At 39.7% G+C, this 17984-nt stretch overlaps 1 protein-coding gene across 5 annotated transcripts in view; it reads right to left on the minus strand.

Annotated features, from left to right (window-relative positions):
- LOC108233468 (rho-associated protein kinase 2-like) overlaps nt 1–17984 on the minus strand; it is a 37034-nt gene that overhangs the window by 15989 nt on the left and 3061 nt on the right. For 4 of the 5 annotated variants that reach the window (XR_005234508.1, XM_037981533.1, XM_017411971.3 and 1 more), the window contains 12 exons: nt 13589–13670; nt 12243–12343; nt 11487–11624; nt 9916–10176; nt 9220–9364; nt 7657–7795; nt 6471–6562; nt 3127–3286; nt 1347–1443; nt 1136–1215; nt 741–789; nt 514–649 (listed from right to left, as the gene is read on the minus strand). Coding sequence is in view for 4 of the 5 variants with exons in the window: in XM_037981533.1 (XP_037837461.1) it covers nt 514–649; nt 741–789; nt 1136–1215; nt 1347–1443; nt 3127–3286; nt 6471–6562; nt 7657–7795; nt 9220–9364; nt 9916–10176; nt 11487–11624; nt 12243–12343; nt 13589–13670 (1480 nt within the window). In the remaining variant the exon portion in view is untranslated. Of the gene's footprint in view, nt 1–513; nt 650–740; nt 790–1135; nt 1216–1346; nt 1444–3126; nt 3287–6470; nt 6563–7656; nt 7796–9219; nt 9365–9915; nt 10177–11486; nt 11625–12242; nt 12344–13588; nt 13671–14857; nt 17887–17984 lie in introns of those variants that run through there. The other variant, XM_037981534.1, reaches the window with a different exon arrangement.

Raw genomic sequence — 17984 nt, forward strand, 5'->3', positions numbered from 1 at the left:
AGTGCTCCGACTATCATTATCGACACAACCTGAGAACCCGGTTTTGTTTGTAATTTTATTAGGTTTTTATAGGATTAACCTTTAAGTTTTATTTTCAAAAGACTGTCACTCAAGCTCAGACAATGTTTATGTACAATACTGTGTGTGTCTTTCTCCTACTAGTCAGTTTAACGAGACCCATCCCCATAGTTTAAACAGTTTTATGATCAGACTGCACATCAGCACAAACACGCATCACGCTGGGCTTCCTGCTTTTAGACCCCAACAAAACACGTTTAAACATGCCAGTAATTATCTAAATGCCATTTTCGTGATCCATGAATGTAATCACCCTTTTGCCATAAAATCTACTGGGATCATTCATGTATACTGCATGCCCTCATCAGTAAATAATGTAAATTTAAAAATAAAACCCCCTTTTATTCTTAAAGGCCGTCTAAAATGTGTTTAAAATGTTAGAGTTTTCTGTGTTCAGTAAAATCCTGTGACAATCAGAGGTTGTTGTGCGCTCACATTCGTTCTCCAAGATGCGTTTTCTGTCCACTTCGATCTCGGTTTTGCGCAGGCTCTCTGCACTCTGGTGCTGCAGCAGCGCTCGCTCTCGCTCCAGCTGCCTGAGCGAGGCTTCGACTTTCTGCCTGCTGTTCATCTGATGCAGGGAAGGATTCACAAACAAACTGAGCAGAGATGAACGCTGACATGTTTGCAACACATCCTCCGAGCCTTCGATCTGTTCTTACCTCTTTTTCCAGTTCTTTGTTCAGCTTATCTAAACGGTTCGTAGCATTTCTGAGGAGAAAAAATCAATTTATCACTTTACAAGATCAAGAATTGAAATTTATAAATATACTGACCGTGTTAAAAAGACATTTAAACATTTTATTTTACTTTCCAAATAAAATCATCAGTGCAAAAACTCAGTTTTTTATTCATTAATTCATTTATTTATTTTTCTTTAAATGCCTGTTATTATCACAGTGTCAGAGATTCAGCTTTGGATGTTTCCTGTTTTATAAAAAAGACTACTTTTTGACATTAAGTCAAACAAACTGATTCAGTTTTTCAAATTTGTGCAAAAATACTGTAATTGATCATGATGAGGCTCAGCTTAGTGTGTGTGTGTGTGTGTTCATACTTGCACTTTTGCTCCAGCTCATCTTTGGCCTGCATCTCATGATCTAGCTGCTCCTCCAGCTCATTCAGCTTCTTCTGCAGCTGCTCCGATGGACGGACAAAAGACCAGACAACAAAAAAAATACTCTAATTAACAAAACCTCAACGTGCTTTATGTTCTGTCTTATGTCTCTCTTTTCTAGCAAAAATCATTTGCACACAAAGACACAAACCTCTTTATTACCGTCCACACAGTTCTCCTTGTCTTTAGAGATTTCCTTATAGTCGTCTGAGTCCTTCACAGAGCTGCTGCTAATTCCTTTCAGCAACCTGGGAGAGGAAGCAGCAGGGGGGAGAGTCGTGAATGTCCAAACAAGTGTTCATCAATCAGCCGAAAAATTAGGAGTGCGCAACAAAGCTCAGCCTGTTTCGGCACAACGTCCAGCTTAGAAAACCTGCACTCTCATATTTTTTTTGATGTTCCTTTGACATTTGTCAGACCAATCAAAACCCAACATTTATCAACCCTGCAAAAAGCACTCAGGAAGTGTCTGAGGTGTTGATTCAGCCTCCCTGGATATCAACTCCAAGGGATCTGATGGCATCTGCCCAATCCAGAGAGTTCCCGGCCCACAATGCATCAGGCCCAAAAGATCTTTTCATCGTGTCCTGGTGCCAGGAAACCCTCAGATGTTCCTCGACTAAACCACAGCTTTTCAGAGCTATTAAGGTAGCAAAGTGGTGTATTTTGCAATAACTAGATCAAAGAGAAAAATCTAAATACATGTTTATAATCCAGCAGCCACCACTGTGAAATATGGACAGCTCATAAAACTACATATAAATGTACTACAGACTAATGAGCTTTTCCCCCCATCTGATTGGTTCTACTAGACGTAACAAATGAAAAACTGATAATTACACTTGAAACACAACTAAATATGAAAAACAAGCACAATGACTAAATAAATAGCAACAATTTGTCCAAAAAAATCCCCACAACATTTTAGAGAACATACAACGAAAACTAAATATACATACAAAACCAAAAACAACAATATGTCAGGGAACACAACAACAACAATGAAGCGTTTCACAAAACACATTCCTGGTATGCTTGGAAAATGAATGATTATATAAAAACTGTTGCTGTAAAAACTGCTCTCTCATAAAGAAGCTTTGGGCGCCTGTGGTCATTATATAGACATGAACTGGAGTCTTTTACAGGTTCCCAGAGAGCATTCACTGTTACATTTTTAATAATATGGTTGAATAAAGTTGGTGTGAGGGTTGAGATTTTTCCAAACATAAAATACGACGGCCCTGAGGTGCAAAGCACAACAAGGGACATTACAAAACATGCAACCAAAACCATAAAAAACTTTCAAAGAGTGTGGAAAAAAGAACTTTGTAAGCACAGATAAAAAGATTATTTACCAAGCATACCCATAATATGATTTGAACAACTATGTGATGTTGCTGTTGTATTTACTACTAAAAAGGAACTGAGGAAAACTACATAAATAGACATTTTGGGTTGCAGTGTGACTTAATTAGTTGGTATACAAGCAAAATTCACATCCTTGGATTGGTATGCAGGGCTTAAGCCACCTATCTGCTTATTGTCTTGACACAGTCTGAGTTTTCACAAATTAATATTGAATAATTTGCTCAAACAAAAGAAACTAAGCCTTTAAATATTAAAAAACAAAACCTTGTCTGTTGATTTTTTTTTCTAGTTGAAGGTGGGATAGGAAACGAGGACTAATCAAAAAACAAACAGCGCAGTTAAAGAGATTGAAGGCGGCAGTATGGGACTCAAACAGTGACACAGTGTCTGCCTGGTGAACAGAAATTGCAGTATTTCTCCTCATCTTTAGGCACAGTCTTGTCTTTAGCCCTGTAGATCTCTACATATGAATCAAGCATTATTAAAAGATATACAAGCAAACATGAATACAGACAAATGATTAAAAAAACACAAAGAAGACATTGTAATAATAAAAGACTTACTGATCTTCTTTGAAATAGGTGAAGCCAATAAAAGGTAGCTGGTTGCCCACGAAGGCTTTAGGTGGAGTAAAGGTCTCCGCATCTCCTTTCTCCACCTCTATGTCATCAAAGTTACTCGTGTCTATGTCGCTGTGGAGCTCCGGCACAACTGGGGCCACAGCTGGAAGTCAGAAACAGACAGGAAGAGGATGATGAGGAGCTGCTGTTGATTAAAAAAAATAATAAATCCCTCCTGTCCTGCAGGTATTTAAATCTGAAACCCCTCCTCAAAAACTTTTCAGCACTGAATATTTTTTTCCCCAGTTTGAGCAGACTCTCTGCCAACTTTGGCACTGCTTGCAGTAAGTTTTCTACAGGTTGGCGTGAGCTTGACACCACTCCTTTTCCTACACAGTGCTCGCTTTGTGCCCCACACACACAGTTGCCTTTCACAAATGAAGCCTAACCACGCCAGCAGAGATTGCTCCTTCTGCTCGCTTTTCATACGAGCAAGCGCACTTTTAAAAAAACCTGCACAACATGTGGACAAAAAGTCTGTAAAGGGGCCAATCAGATAAAACTAAGCTAGTCTTTTAGTCTATAAAAAGATCCTAATTAGGAATAAAAAGCAGCCATTATGGATCGAGCTGCTCAGACCAGCGAGATTCTGGCTCTGAGCAAAGAGCTCATTACTGTTAGGTTAAGACTCGGTGTGACAAATCTGACCCGCAGATGGGAGAGAAAATACAGGGAGATGTCGAAACAAACGGAGGGGGAATCAACAGGGAGAAACTGAAAAAAGAAAAAAACCAAAGTGTGGTGAGACAGAACGAGACATGGATGCCCTTGTGGCCCGACTTCCCAGAATGCTCTCTGATAGCGGGAGGCTAATGACAGGCAGCCGCGGCCACAGTGAGAGCGAAAGAGCGGGAGAAAACCTTCAAACTGGGGCGCCCCTCTCATTAGATGAGGCCACATGGGTTGCCCCGCCTGCCGCTGCGGGGGATTCATCTTCCCATCCCATCCATCCATCCATCCATCCATCCATCCATGAATGATGCTGGACTCTTTCCTCTCACCCAGTTTAATGCTTAATAAACATGAAAACTTCCACAAACGTATTTTTTTAAGCATACACAGAGGGCATACACAGCTCTGCAGGATGCAATGAATAGAGCAACATTATGTTTGAAGTGTGTGTGGGTGTGTGGGTGTGTGGGTGTGTGTGTGACACAGGACATGCATGTGCAAACATGATGAGAACAGAAGCACAGCAGCGGTTTCATGTTCCAGACTACCAGGCTCTGGATCAGAAGTCCAGTCTGTCGTTCTAATCAGAGCCAGGTGAAGCAGAGAGAAGTTGAGGAAAATAAAAAAAGAGTCTGAATGGAATCATATTCGAACACAAAGGTCCTTTTCATATTCCTAATGCAGCCGCTTTTCTTATTTTCTGCCCCCTTTTCTACTTCTTCTCATTTCCTTCCTGTGGAAATGACTGATGAAGCCATAAGTGATACACATTCCAAAAAATTCAGCACTGAATGAAGAGCAAGAGTTCTATTAACTACCAATAAATATATATATTTATTTAAAAAAAAACATGTGTGTGTGCAATCGGTCAGTTTCTGTAAACAACTTCTATTTTTAGTTATTTACCATGCACTAACTTGTCAAATGAGCATGAAATCCTGGAAATTAATAAATAAATAAGTGGGAATGCACGTTGCCTGCCTCACATGCCAGTTTGAGACTAAGATCATCTAATGTTGAGAAATCGCCATTCTGGTCAAATCATGAATGTAATGTTACGCCCAATCTCATGGATTATAGCAAAATGTCACGCTCAGAGTATGTGTTGTCAATGACTCTTAGCTGCTACTTCCCCACATTTTAGCTCAGTCTCTGTAAAACCAACTTACATCCGGTACAAGTTACATCCATTTTTGTACTGGCTGAAGTCGTCTTCAACTGGAAAGGCTTTAAACGTCATCAGATGTAGTTGTTTATCCAGTTATTTCTTTCTGATAGTTTTAAAAAAAAATCAGTCCAGTGGTTCATGAGATATTTTGCTAACACACAAACAGGGTTGACTCCAACACCTAATCCTAAAGTCTTAAGGAAAAATCTTGGACAATGTGTAGCACTTAAATATGCGTTGTGAATGACTCTCAGCTACTAAAACGTCAAATTTTAGCACAATATCTGTAAAAATGACTTATTTACAGCCATTCTTGTGTTTTCTAAGATTACTTAGCTATGGTAACCATCTTGAATTGGGTTGACTCCAGAGGTTAATCACTTGTAGATGTACATCTAATAATTACTTTTTGCAAGTTTCATTAAAATTCATCTTGTGATTTGTGAGTTATTTTGTTAACAAACATAAACTTGCACACATATACAACACAGGCAAAAACACCGTAGCCTTTTAGTGGCAGATGGTGAATTAAATAATCATGAAAAACTATCTTTCAATATTAAACCAAATGTTAAATGTATCACAACTCTTGAATCAATATATATTAAGCTAGAAACAATCTACTCAACGGGATACTGCTCTAAATTGTTATGACAGAAGCTGCCATCATTAAACTATTTCTAAATTAGTTTGAATGTTGTTCAAAATGTAAATAAATAAGTAATGCAGTGGTTTTAAAAATAATTTAAGCACTAGCATTTAAATGTTGAATATATTAATTTGAAAAAACAACAACTCTGCTTCAAAAATTGCAACAAATTACTTAATTTTGTACCATTTTCAGTAAAATAAATATTGTAAATGTTTGTCCGACAATGTTTATGTTTACATTTTTCTTTGTTTCCCACTTTTTCAGAAACATAATTGAATTTTGGTGCCTTGCAAGTTAGTGCGCACGCTGTAAAACTTTAGAGAAATGTTGAATTCCTTTTTTTACCCTAATAAAAAAACTACGCTCAACTTTTACACAGTGAGGATGGATCAGAACCAAACTTCACAACTGAGTTTTACTCTGTCGGTTGCATTTGAATGCATAAAAATACTTTGTCACATCGCTTGAATCCAGGCCTTTGGAGAAAAATTCACATGTTTTGGTTTCTCAGCAGGATTTGTGCAGAATGTGATCGCCTGTTCCTGTTTTATAATGTCAGATATGAGTGGCGGACATATGGGGAGCATGTGTGCCATATATGAAAGGCTTACTGGTGCGGGAGCTGGAAATAAACTGGGATATTAGACTAAAGCAAAACAGACCCGCAGAGGAATGAGCTGGAGATAATAGGACACACATTACCAAAGATGGAAAAGAAGAAAATCTGCACCTGCACTGAATGGTGGATTTCCAAACGGCACAAGACTCAAAAAACAAGAGTGTGCGCACACTTACTGTCACGGATGTTGTCAAAAGTCCACTGGTCGTTCTTGAAGAAGGGGTGACGTTTTATCTCATCCGCTCCGGTGCGGCCCAGACGAACTTTCCTGCGCACAGAGGAGGCAGAGAGACTGAGAGCGGAGTCGCCTCGGTGTGAACACAAAACACACCCCTTCTTCTCCACGCACCATCACAAACATGTCATCCCAAACACACAAGTGGAATAACTGCTCTGCGCTGACCACACTGACCAGCGTGGAGAGCTGCTGCTGCTGCAGAGAACCTCCTCTGCTCACTCAGACCAGAGATAAAACAGATCCAAAAGATGAAAACGACAATCAGCAACCCTGACTCAAAGAGTCTGCGCCTTGTTGCCCCTTTTTCTCCCCCCCTCTACCTCTGGGTACAAGGCTGGAGAGGGGTGTGGCAGTTTGGGGCTTGCCACGTGTGGGACATTCCTAATCCAGCCAGAAGGAAGAACGGGCAGGGGAGGGGACGATGAGGGAAAAGGAGGAGGGTTTTCTGACCCCGGCAAGAAAAAACAAAACAAATATGTAAGCCTGAAAACTGCATCTCAGTATCCAGAGCACTAGAGGTGAACAAGAGGAGCAAGATAGATCTGTAGAGGAAAACTAGAGAAATTAAAATTTGAGATCTAAACAGAAAATTTTGCAAATTATGACATGGGGAAAAAAAAAATCTGAAAGAAAACAACAAGAATTTCAAAAGAGAAGGCGGTTGTGCTTTAAGGAGTGACACGGAAAAATGTGAAGTCAATGACAGAGCATGTGGGTTAAATGAATGCAGTCTTTAGTGTGTGTGTGTGTGAGTGTGTGTGGCTTGGCTGCTGTACACACACGTCGGACTCTGAGGTGAGAGAATGGAGAGTGAGAACGTAAATAAACAGAAAGAGGAAAAATGAAAGGCTCCTCTGTACCGAAGTAGAAAGGGTCTGTGTGTCTGAGCCCTCTTAGGGGAGGGGTCACTAATGTAAACAGGAAGTGGTCTCTTCCACTGGAAATGGTCAGAAATCGGGACGTTACCCACCCAATCCATCCATCTTCTACCTTTAAAACTGATGTTACAACAAAGCACTCAGTTTGTATGAACGATTTAGCTGTTTTCCCATATAAGAAAGATTAATTTAATTTTGATCAAAAAATAAAATCTTTTTTTCATATTTATTGTTTCTTGTACAAACCTGTCAGTCAGAAAAGCACAGATGAGATTCTTGGCATCCGAAGACATATCCACATCGTCTGGAAAGTTGAGGGAATTCTGGTGATTCATGATCTTCCCATAAGTCCCGATGAGGGACTCGGCATAAAAAGGAGTTTCACCTACGAGAGAAGAGAGATGTCAACGCTTCGAAACACTGATCCAAGAACTGGAAGAATAAAATACAGAGACTAAAAAACGTTTTCATACACCTTGAACCTTTTCACTTTTTGTCACATTACAACCACAAATGTCAGTATTTGTCAGGGACTTCATGTCACAGACCAGCACAAAGTAGCGCATAATTGTGAAAAAAAAGGGAAATGATAAATGGTTTTCAAAATATGAAATAAAACAGAAATCTGGAGTAATTTTGTCCTCTTTACTCTGACACCCAAAGCTAAATTTCAGAGCAACCAAGTGCTTTCAGAAATCACCCTAATAATTTTACTTGCGTGTTATTTAATCTCAATATAAACACAGTTGTTCTGTGAGCACCTCAGAGGTTTGTTACAGAACATTAGTGATAAACAGCATCATGAAGACCAAGGATCACACCAGTCAGGTCAGGGATAAAGTTGCTGACGAGTCAGGAGTAGTACAGGCATTACAGGCGCCCCAAAGGAAGCAATCCTGGTCACAATCTATACTGCATTTAATACTGCTCTCCCACTCATCACCTACAGAAGTCGTCTGTTGATTCTGCCACCGTTGGCTTCATCACAGATGAGGATGAGAGAGACTAAAGAGGACTGACACAGGGCTTCCTGAGCTGGTGTCAAGGTGCTGGAAGAGAGGAGGGTGGGGAGGCCAAACTCTAATCTGTGTTGGAGAACGACTCTCGCCCCCTGAGGGTCACTCTGAATTCACTGGAGAGCTCCCTCAGTGAGAGACTGCTCCACCCAAAGTGCATGAAGGGTCGGTTTTGGAGATCCTTCATTCATGTGGCTGTCAGTCTAAACAACCAACAGATCTCACAGCTCAACACTCCCTTACCCCCGCTAGGATGAAAATAAACACCCGCCATTCAATGTGCAATACTGTTATTTTCTGTAGCATATGTATGGATGTAAATGTATATCCATTTTTTATATACATCCTTTCACATACATACAGTTTTTATTTTAATTCTATTACAATCTAAAATTGATGTGCACGGTTGTTCTCTGCTCTCAAATGCTGCCATGACACTGAATTTCCGCCTTGGGGGACAAATAAAGGCTTATCTTATCTTAAAGCAGGGTTGGGTTATAAAACAACATCCAAGCTGTGAGCATCTCACAAGGCACTGTTCAAGCCATCACCTGAAAATGATGGCTTGAACAGAAGGCTGTGCAAGGCGAGCATTAATGCAAGAAGCAGCCGAGAAGTCCATGGTAACCCTGGAGGAGCTGATCCCCAGATCAGGTGGGAAAATTTGTCAACGGGACAACAAATGTGGAAAAGCTCAAGGGGTATGAATGCTCGGACTGGGTTGAACATATTATATGTTCTAAGACATGCAAGACTGCTTGATAACATCATGACACCGTGAGCTGTGACTTACCAATTAGCATCTCAAAGATAAAAACTCCCACAGCCCACCAGTCACACTCCCTGCCGTAGTTTCCATCCCCACCCTGAGACTGCAGCACCTCAGGGGAGATGTAGTCTGGTGTGCCTACAGCAGTGTCACAGTTCACCATGCCTGCCTGCAGATCAACAAACATACAACACAATGCATGAGAAACAATAAGAAAGTTTAAACATAGAAAGTATAAAAATGCTGCATTGCATATGTAGTGTTTGTTTCACAATTTATTCCACCCAGAAAGGATGTTTTCTTCTTCTCAGGCAGACAGTTTTGACTATTTGCACAGAATAAATTTTATACAACCATTTGTTTATTAGCAGAATTTCAGAGAAGTCAAAAGTGTGAAAGCAGCTATTCTGAAAAGCTGTGACGAAAACTAAAAGGCTGGAAAACATTTCCTGCCTCACACAAAAAGGCGGGGCAGCTGCTGCACCCTGTGCTGCTTGTTTTGCATGATAACTTCAAAACAAAACTGCCTGATGCAAGAGCAGATCTCCGAGCACCACTTCAACTGTCCAACCACCTGATGGTGCAGTTGAACACGAAAAAACCTTCTCCTGGGACAGAAAACTAAACTCACTGTCTTTTAAAGAGATGCAGAAGCTTTAATCTCTTCAGAATTTAAAGACTGACAAACCAATGATTAAAAGAGGATTGAAATCAACCCACCGAGTCCGTCCTCATGCATGTGCCGAAGTCGGCCAGTTTGAGGTGTCCGTTTTGGTCCAGCAGCATGTTGTCAGGTTTAACGTCACGGTGGACGAAGCCCATGGAGTGGATGGCTTCCAGCGCCAGCACGACTTCGGCCGTGTAGAAACGAGCCCACTCCTCAGGGACGTCGTAGTTTATGGTGAGCGTGACCAAGTCTCCTCCAGGCATGAACTCCATCACCATATAGAGGTGGCGACTGTCTTGGAAAGCGCAGCAGAGCTGCAAGATTGTAAGGCCATCATGGAATAAAGATTTTACCACACATAATATACAGTACAACCTTTTTCACTAAACATTCTGTGTTTATCTTTCAGAAACAAATAAAGGTGTGTCAAAAATTGTAATTCTGAATTTAATGCCAACAGAATCATGTCAGCTACCCCGATCACACCCTTAAGAAGTAGGGAAAGGAAAAACTATTTCATCTGTTAGTTTGTAATCTCCCTTTAGGTATATTCAATTTATATATTTTCATTGTTGTAAAAAAGATCTTTTGCTACTTAGCTAATTTGTTTTCTTTTGTGTTTTACATGTCTGCGTTGATTTTGGTAAGAGAAATTAAAGACAGCCCAACTTTGAACTGTTGGAGTTCTAATGATTAATGAAAACAGTAACTTTATAAAATTTGTCCAGCACTGAATGCGAACATTGAAAATGGTGACATGCAAAAGAGCTGCAATGTTTTCTGAAGGGCCAATTGTTCGTGTCAAAGTGAAAGTGGCTGCTTTAACCACAGACGTTTTCCCCTCGTGTCTGACTGCAGTATGGATAAATGTGTCCCTGACAAACACAAAGCCTCCAAATGGAATCATGATGGTGGGTAAGTTATTGCAAAACAGACAACAGTGCAAACATGAGTAAGATTTGATGAAGGCTGAAAAAAACCTTGTGGTCCAGGATTTTTATTTTTCTTATTGTTATCTGAAAAGCAGTATTTTATGTTTATGAGATACTTAGCTAGAATTTGGTATGGTAGTACCGATCAGCTGCTAACTGATCCTGTAAGACTTCAGTTTAAAATTTTGGCATTACCTATTTGGAGTTAACGCTAGTCTGTTAGCAAAATATCACATGAATTTTAAGTAAACTTTTAGGAAAATGCAAAAAAATGGCTACAATTCACACTATTTTATAAATAATGAGCCAATATTTTGTGTGGTAGCAGTTGAGAGTAATCAGAATGACATAGTATGAGTGCCACCTGATCACAAGAGATCTATGTTTAAAACCTTGAAAAGCAAGGCAGCGGGCAATGTGTATTCCTTCAAGGAAGACTAGTTTAACTATTTGTCCTTTCATCTATTTGTACAGAATTTTTTTTTTTAACCTAAAAAAAAATATATATATATATATATATATATATATATATATATATATATATATATATAAAACTCAAAACAAGCAAGTCTGTTGTGAAAGGCATCTTAATCCTGATCTAAAAATAAAATTCTGCCTTTCACACTCTTTTTCTCGTAATTATACCTGTGAATGTTTAAAAAAAACAACAACAAACAAAAAAACCGCCACACCTGGACGATCCAGGGGCTGTTGTTAAATGCCATGATGTGCCTCTCCTCCCAGAAGAAGGCTGAATCTGACCTCTTGATCATCTCAAACTTGCTGAGCTGCTTCATGGCGTAAACCTTTCGAGAGGCTTTGTGACGGACCTGCAGCAGAGGGGGGGGGGTGGAGGAGCAGTTGTTAGAATGCACAGAGATAACGCCACACGGACAATTAGACGAGGATTGTTAGAGTGCCACAGTGACCAAGATAACAGCAGAGACGCAGACTGAGATGGGAAGCCATAATTGTTGTACACGCCCATAAAAAAAAGGACATGCTTACACACGATTTTAAGCACAACCACACACATGTACCCCTTCACGCCCCCACAAGAGACTGCATACTCGTCTCACACACAAGCCGAGCCTGTCCAGACTTGTTTGTGCAACTAAACACTCACAAGATATCAGTCCACCAGCACAGGAGGCAGACATTTAGAAAAACAAGAATTTGGAGCCAGCTTTAAACTTAGAACCAAATCATTTGGTAATTATCTGAAGAAAAAATTTCTGTTTTAAATCCAAAAGGAAACGTTTTAAAGATTTCTAGATTGGTTGCTCCCTCTGGTGGTTTAGAAGTGCTTGAGTTAAATTCAAGAAACAGCAGGATGACTTCTCCTTTCAAAACACAAAGTTTTACTGCAACATGCAAGCTGTTTAAAGTTAATGCAAAAGAACAATCACACACTTGTTTAGTGGACATTTTACAGAGCGATTTCTTACCAGCTGCACTTCTCCATAGGCTCCTCTCCCGATTAACTTCACTTTTTCAAAGTCTTCAGGCTTCACCTGCAGCTCTCGAAGCTCATTCACCACCTTTTCAACTGCAAGTCAAACATACATATTCACTTTATTTATATGGCTTAAGCGCTAATGTTCCAAAGCCTGTTTAAGGACATATAAAGCAAAACCTGTATTAAAAAAAAAAACATGGACAAAGTTACCAACTGGTGTGAAAACTGAAAGCTGGCAGGAGAAGAGAACATATCCAATGAATTACAAACTAATTTTAGAAAGATAAATAGCGCACAAATCAAAAGGTAAAATTAAAAAACACAAATAATTTGGTACAGAGTTTTAGGAATTGCTAAGCTGCATAATCCAGTCATAATTATGGCTTTTCTTAGGCAAGTATATCTTAAGATTAGGTGATCCTGAAATATTTAAAATCATTAAAGACAAAATAACACAAAATAAATGAAGCTTGAAATATTTTCAAAAGCCCTGGAGCTGTTTGACTTTGTTGTTTTAAAATGGAAATATATGCAGAGTTCAAACCGAATATGTTTTGCAAGTGTTCAATGAAAATACAACCACATTTCAAATATGGGAAGCAATGGAATTGTAACTACAACAGAATGCTCATTATTCTAAGGTTATATGTTTATTGTTCTCTAATAAAAGTGAAATGGTTTATTTTTATACAGTAGAATTAGATGCCAGCAAAATGTATCAAAACTGTTGGGATAAGAGCAGAAAAAGTGGGACAAATCAAAATATCTTTTCTTTTAAAACTACAGATGCTGTGACTTCTGGAATATTAAAGAACTCTGAAGTCAATTATCAGGACTGAGTAGTTCCCATGTCTGCATCTGTGTAATTACCACTGAAGCTGAACAATGAATATATATTTAAAACAAACCTACTGCACTCATTATTATGTTTTTTTATTTTATTTTATTTTTTACAGGGAATACCTCGTTGAAATCCCCCAAAATAACGAAAAAACTCAATATGCATGTATTACGGCAACATGGCTCTGTGGTATAAAAATGTGGCAGTTAAATTGTTGCGCCTGCAGCCTGGAGCTAGAAGTCAAAGAACTGCTGAGCAGCTAAAACCTGCTGAAGCGAACCAAGAATGGGAAATTCATTTCAGGTTCCAAAATCTCTCAGTGCGTCGCTAAAACCAGACGTAACAGCGCAAACTGGTCAACATGCACCCAACATCTTCGAAACAAGTTGCTGCCATCATATTCAAAGCAAATAAAATAACTGCACGCTGGATTTTTTTTTTTTTAATTTCCAGCTCAATTTGAAAATTTCCACCAAAGAACATGGAGAACTTACATCTGTTCAGAAAAGCCTCGATGTTCTTGTTTTTTCTCAGTACAGGATAGTTCAAATCATTAGCCAAGGCACAGATGGAATCCTGAAAGACAAAAAAAGAACAAATTAGATCCATCCTAGTTAACAGCTAATTTACAAGTTAGTCATTTAAAAAGGAGCAAACATATTTATCGCCTGCCACTGAAAGGCGGGTAATAATGTTTTGGCTCAAGTCTGTGTGTTTATAAATGGATTTTAATGAAACTTTCAACAAGTAATCTTTGAATGCACATCTACAAACTAACTCACATTCGAAGCCAACCTAATTCAAGATGGCTGCCACAGCTACTTGACCTTAGTAAACCCAAACATAATATAACTCAGTTAGTTTTACAGATTTTGTGCTAAAGTTGAGCATGATTCACACAAGACCTTTGTTTAAAACTTTGCCATGAACTATTAGCATCCACGCTTTCTGTTTGTTAGCAAAATATCTCGTGAACCACTGGTTGAATTTTAATGAAACTTTCAGAAAGTAATCATTGGAAGTACATTTGCAACTGATTAGCTTTTGGAGTCAAGCCAATTCAACATGGCCACCACAGCTAATCAGCCTGAGCACTAACCCATCATGTGACACCTTTCAATAATGCCAGACATCGCACATGTTGTTACTTTCAAGGTTTGACCAAACTGGCTAAATCTCGATCAACACAAGATGATCTTAGCCTAAACCTCCAACATGAAAGGGGCAACATGCATTCCTCCAAGAAATCCTTGCCCTTTAACTTGATTAGCAACGCAAAACCTTGTTGGGTTTAGATTTTGTTTTGTACTGAAATATAAAAATAAAGTCATGTTTTAATGCTGAAATATATTTAGGTCTGGCAGAGCAGAACTCAGTGGAGGGATTACATAAACTCCCTGTCCTGGGAACGCCTTGGGATGCCCCTGGAGGAGCTGGGGAGTGTCAGTGGGGAGAGGAATGTCTGGAACTGAACTGAGAAAATGAAAGGAAGGATGGATGGATTTTTTTAATTTTGTGATTTTCTGTTGGTAATTCTATTTTTGGGACAAATTTCACAAGCTGGACAACCCTGACCTTCAGCTGGCTGATAGAAGCCAACTACCCAATGTAAATGGAAAAAGCAATGAAAGTTCGAACACCAAGTTCTTCAAACTGCCAATATGAGTCAGAGAGAAAACTGCAGCACAAATGAGCAAGAATGCAAAATGAATACAAGATGATGACAACAAAAACTTGTCAGGTGGCGTTTAACTTTTACCTACCTGAGCAATGACTGTCCAACAGGTCCTTCTGGATCAAACCTGTGGCTCAACATGGAAGGCCAGTGGAAGCAACTGACGTCCAAGTTGTGTCATCAGCGTTTAAATCAGGGGTGCTGGGTTTCACATAGGTCCAAAATGTCCCAGTGATCCAAACGGAGCAGCTGGACAGCCGTTCAGCAAGTGGGAGGGGGGTGGGGGGTGGGGGTTACCATGTCGTGACCCTTTATTCCCTCAAACCAAGCCGTCGAGTTGAGTCACCCGGCATGCATGTGTGTGTGTGTCTATGGGAGCTGATCCACGGAGGGGTCTCCATGTTTGTTCGGGATCATGTGAGTGGGTGGACAGCCGCATGTGGAACTATTCTGCACCTTTAAATAACAGCAGTGAGGAAAGAACCCCCATCCCACTGCAGGCGGGCAGAAATAGACCTAAAAGGTTCAGAAGCTACAGTGGGACAAAAAGCTTAAGGGGTTTGAAAGCTCAGAGATCACAGTGTGTAGATGTACATCTCCTATTACTGTAGTAGATTACCGAAGATTAGATAAAAGTGTTTTAAAAGTTTAATAAATGCATAAACATGTAGGTATGATCTAATTTTATCAATGCGGGATGCATCTGGACTCTGCTGTGAGCAGGAATCATGAGTAATCCTTATTCAAAAACAATGCTTTGAAGGATACTTTGGAGTTCAGACTATCCTTCAAGTCACAGAGATTTTGATAAAAACCACCCACTTCAACATTGTTACATGGTTCCCCCCCTCCAACAGAATACTGCACCCCACCAGACCGCACAAGCTGCCCAGGATTGTTTCCATGAACACGGCCAGGAGCCCGAGGCACTGGCCTGGTTCCTCAGCTTCCCCCAGATCCCAATCTGAAAGAGCATCTGCAGATAGAGCCCCCCTCCAGAGGGGAACCACCCCGGGAACCAACTGTACCCAAATGTTCCTGCGTCAGGGCCAAAACCAGGGAACCTCCCAGGAGGTCCCACGTAGATTGCCCGATTGGTTTTGGCAATATCAGATAGGTTCTAATACTTCCTTAAAGGTCGAGTTAGTTAATCTAATAAATGTTTTCTTAAATTCTTCTCTATCAAAGTGAATCAGACAAGAGCCGCACGACGTTGTTCCAAACCAGTAAGGAACAGGGTTGTGCTGGAGAGGGGGCTGTGGAGACACACTGAAACATTAAATAAACTTCTTTGCAGAACTTCACAACATATTTAGAGGCTGGAAACAGAAATGTTTTTTTTTTGTGAACATGAATCTTTCTTTTATCGTTTCAGCCTTTCATTCAGACAGAAACAGCATTTCAGAAGCCCCAAAATGATATATTTTTTTGAAAATGGGTTCTAAAGTAAAAACATCTTGAAACACACCTTTGTACTTTCATGTAGACAACCAAAATACAACCTTTAGAAAACAGTGATGCCATAGCGTCACCTTTAATCTAACCTATGACCTGAGGGCATCCTCTTCTTCTTCTTCTTCTTCTTGTGTTTACATTTTACACCCAGCGTACAAGCTTTATGCACGTGGTCCACACCTTGTTCCCGGTTTTTGGTGCCATGTTTTAGAGGATACGTTTACAAATGACAAATAAAATCATTTTGGAAAAATTGTGTTTCTGTATGAGCAAGGCTTTGGATTATTAAAAAGTAGATATGGCTGAGAAACTGTTGGTAAGTTTATAACAAAACGAAGAACTACAAACATGCAATTTAACATCTTCTCAGGTTCTGTTTTCTGGCCAATCATGTTTAGTGATGAAATGACAACTAAAGACTGTATGCAACTTCTGTAACAAATATGTTTAAGGGACTCCAGCTGCAAACTGAACACTTTGGCTGTTATCATCTTGTATTATTGTTACTCCCTTTTTTTCCATCAAATATTGGATTTCGTGCTTTTACAGGGTAAATAACTACTTCAGAAAAGCTGTCATGTTGTAAAAGAATGTTGTGAATTGCAAGTCTTTTAGCACCATGATGTCCGCAAACATGCGGCGTGTGATAAAAGAAGGGCGACCATCATCTGCTCGCACTCGAGCCCGGTCATGAGTTGCTCTACGGGTCAGAGCCAGCTCTCAGAGACCAACCAAAGTCTTTACATTTAGGTGGGAGAGCCCTCTACAAAGCAAATCTTCACAAGACCATGTGCAAAAAAAACAACTATGGTCACAAAGTGCCAGTGAGCGGCAGATCGGGATAATCTTTTGCGTAATAAGTTTCCACAGCATCTGAAAATTAAAGTTTCTGATCATACATTAACATTTATAGCTCAGGAATACCTACTACCATCAGAAGGAAGTGCGTCCAAAACCGACCAGTTTCTGTCTGTTTGGAAGGGAAATTTAAATACATTAAGTCCAACTCACCAGAGCACACTGGGGTTTAAAGAATCCAATAGAAAACTGACGTGTTTTATGTTGCCTAATCATAGCTGTGAATAGAATAGTGATTAAAAGTTGACTAATGAGTTGGTGAGACTGATGCAACCCTAACATCACTGCAATAATAAGGAGCAGAAGATTGCATCTCCTTCAGCAGCCTCTTTGGTGAATGTGCCACATTTGGCAAGCTGATGATTCAATTTTCTCCCTACAGCAGAACAACGTTTTATTTGCCCTGTAAACAGAAGACACTGGACCTTGGAACTAAACCATCAACATGAAATCTAGATAAAATTAATCTTTGTGAGCTTTTTGTTGAACAAAGATATGTTTCTGCCATTTAGAAGTTTACATCAGTGGCAAAACTCTTCATCAACAAAGGGGCCTTTTCAGTTTGCAATCCTAAACTTCGATATAAAATCTTCTACTCACTGTTTAATTTAAATATATTAAGCCTGTTTCATCTTGTATTGAGAAAGATTTCAATCTCTTGCCAGTCTGAGCTGCAAACAATTAGAGCCAACTTGTGTAATGTTCTCTGGAATTCGAACAAATCTGAACACGATCCAGTAGCTTCGACTTTGTTGTGTTTCCTTACAGCATTACACACTTCCTCCTCCTAATGTGCCGTGAGCTGATAGCATCGAGAAACAACACCGGCGGCTTTATCTGGGCGCTCAGACAATTTCATTTAGGAGGCCTGACTTGCATTTTTCAAACTATTTTATATATAT

Source organism: Kryptolebias marmoratus, linkage group LG19, assembly GCF_001649575.2.
Source record: "Kryptolebias marmoratus isolate JLee-2015 linkage group LG19, ASM164957v2, whole genome shotgun sequence".
Lineage (NCBI taxonomy): Eukaryota > Metazoa > Chordata > Actinopteri > Cyprinodontiformes > Rivulidae > Kryptolebias > Kryptolebias marmoratus.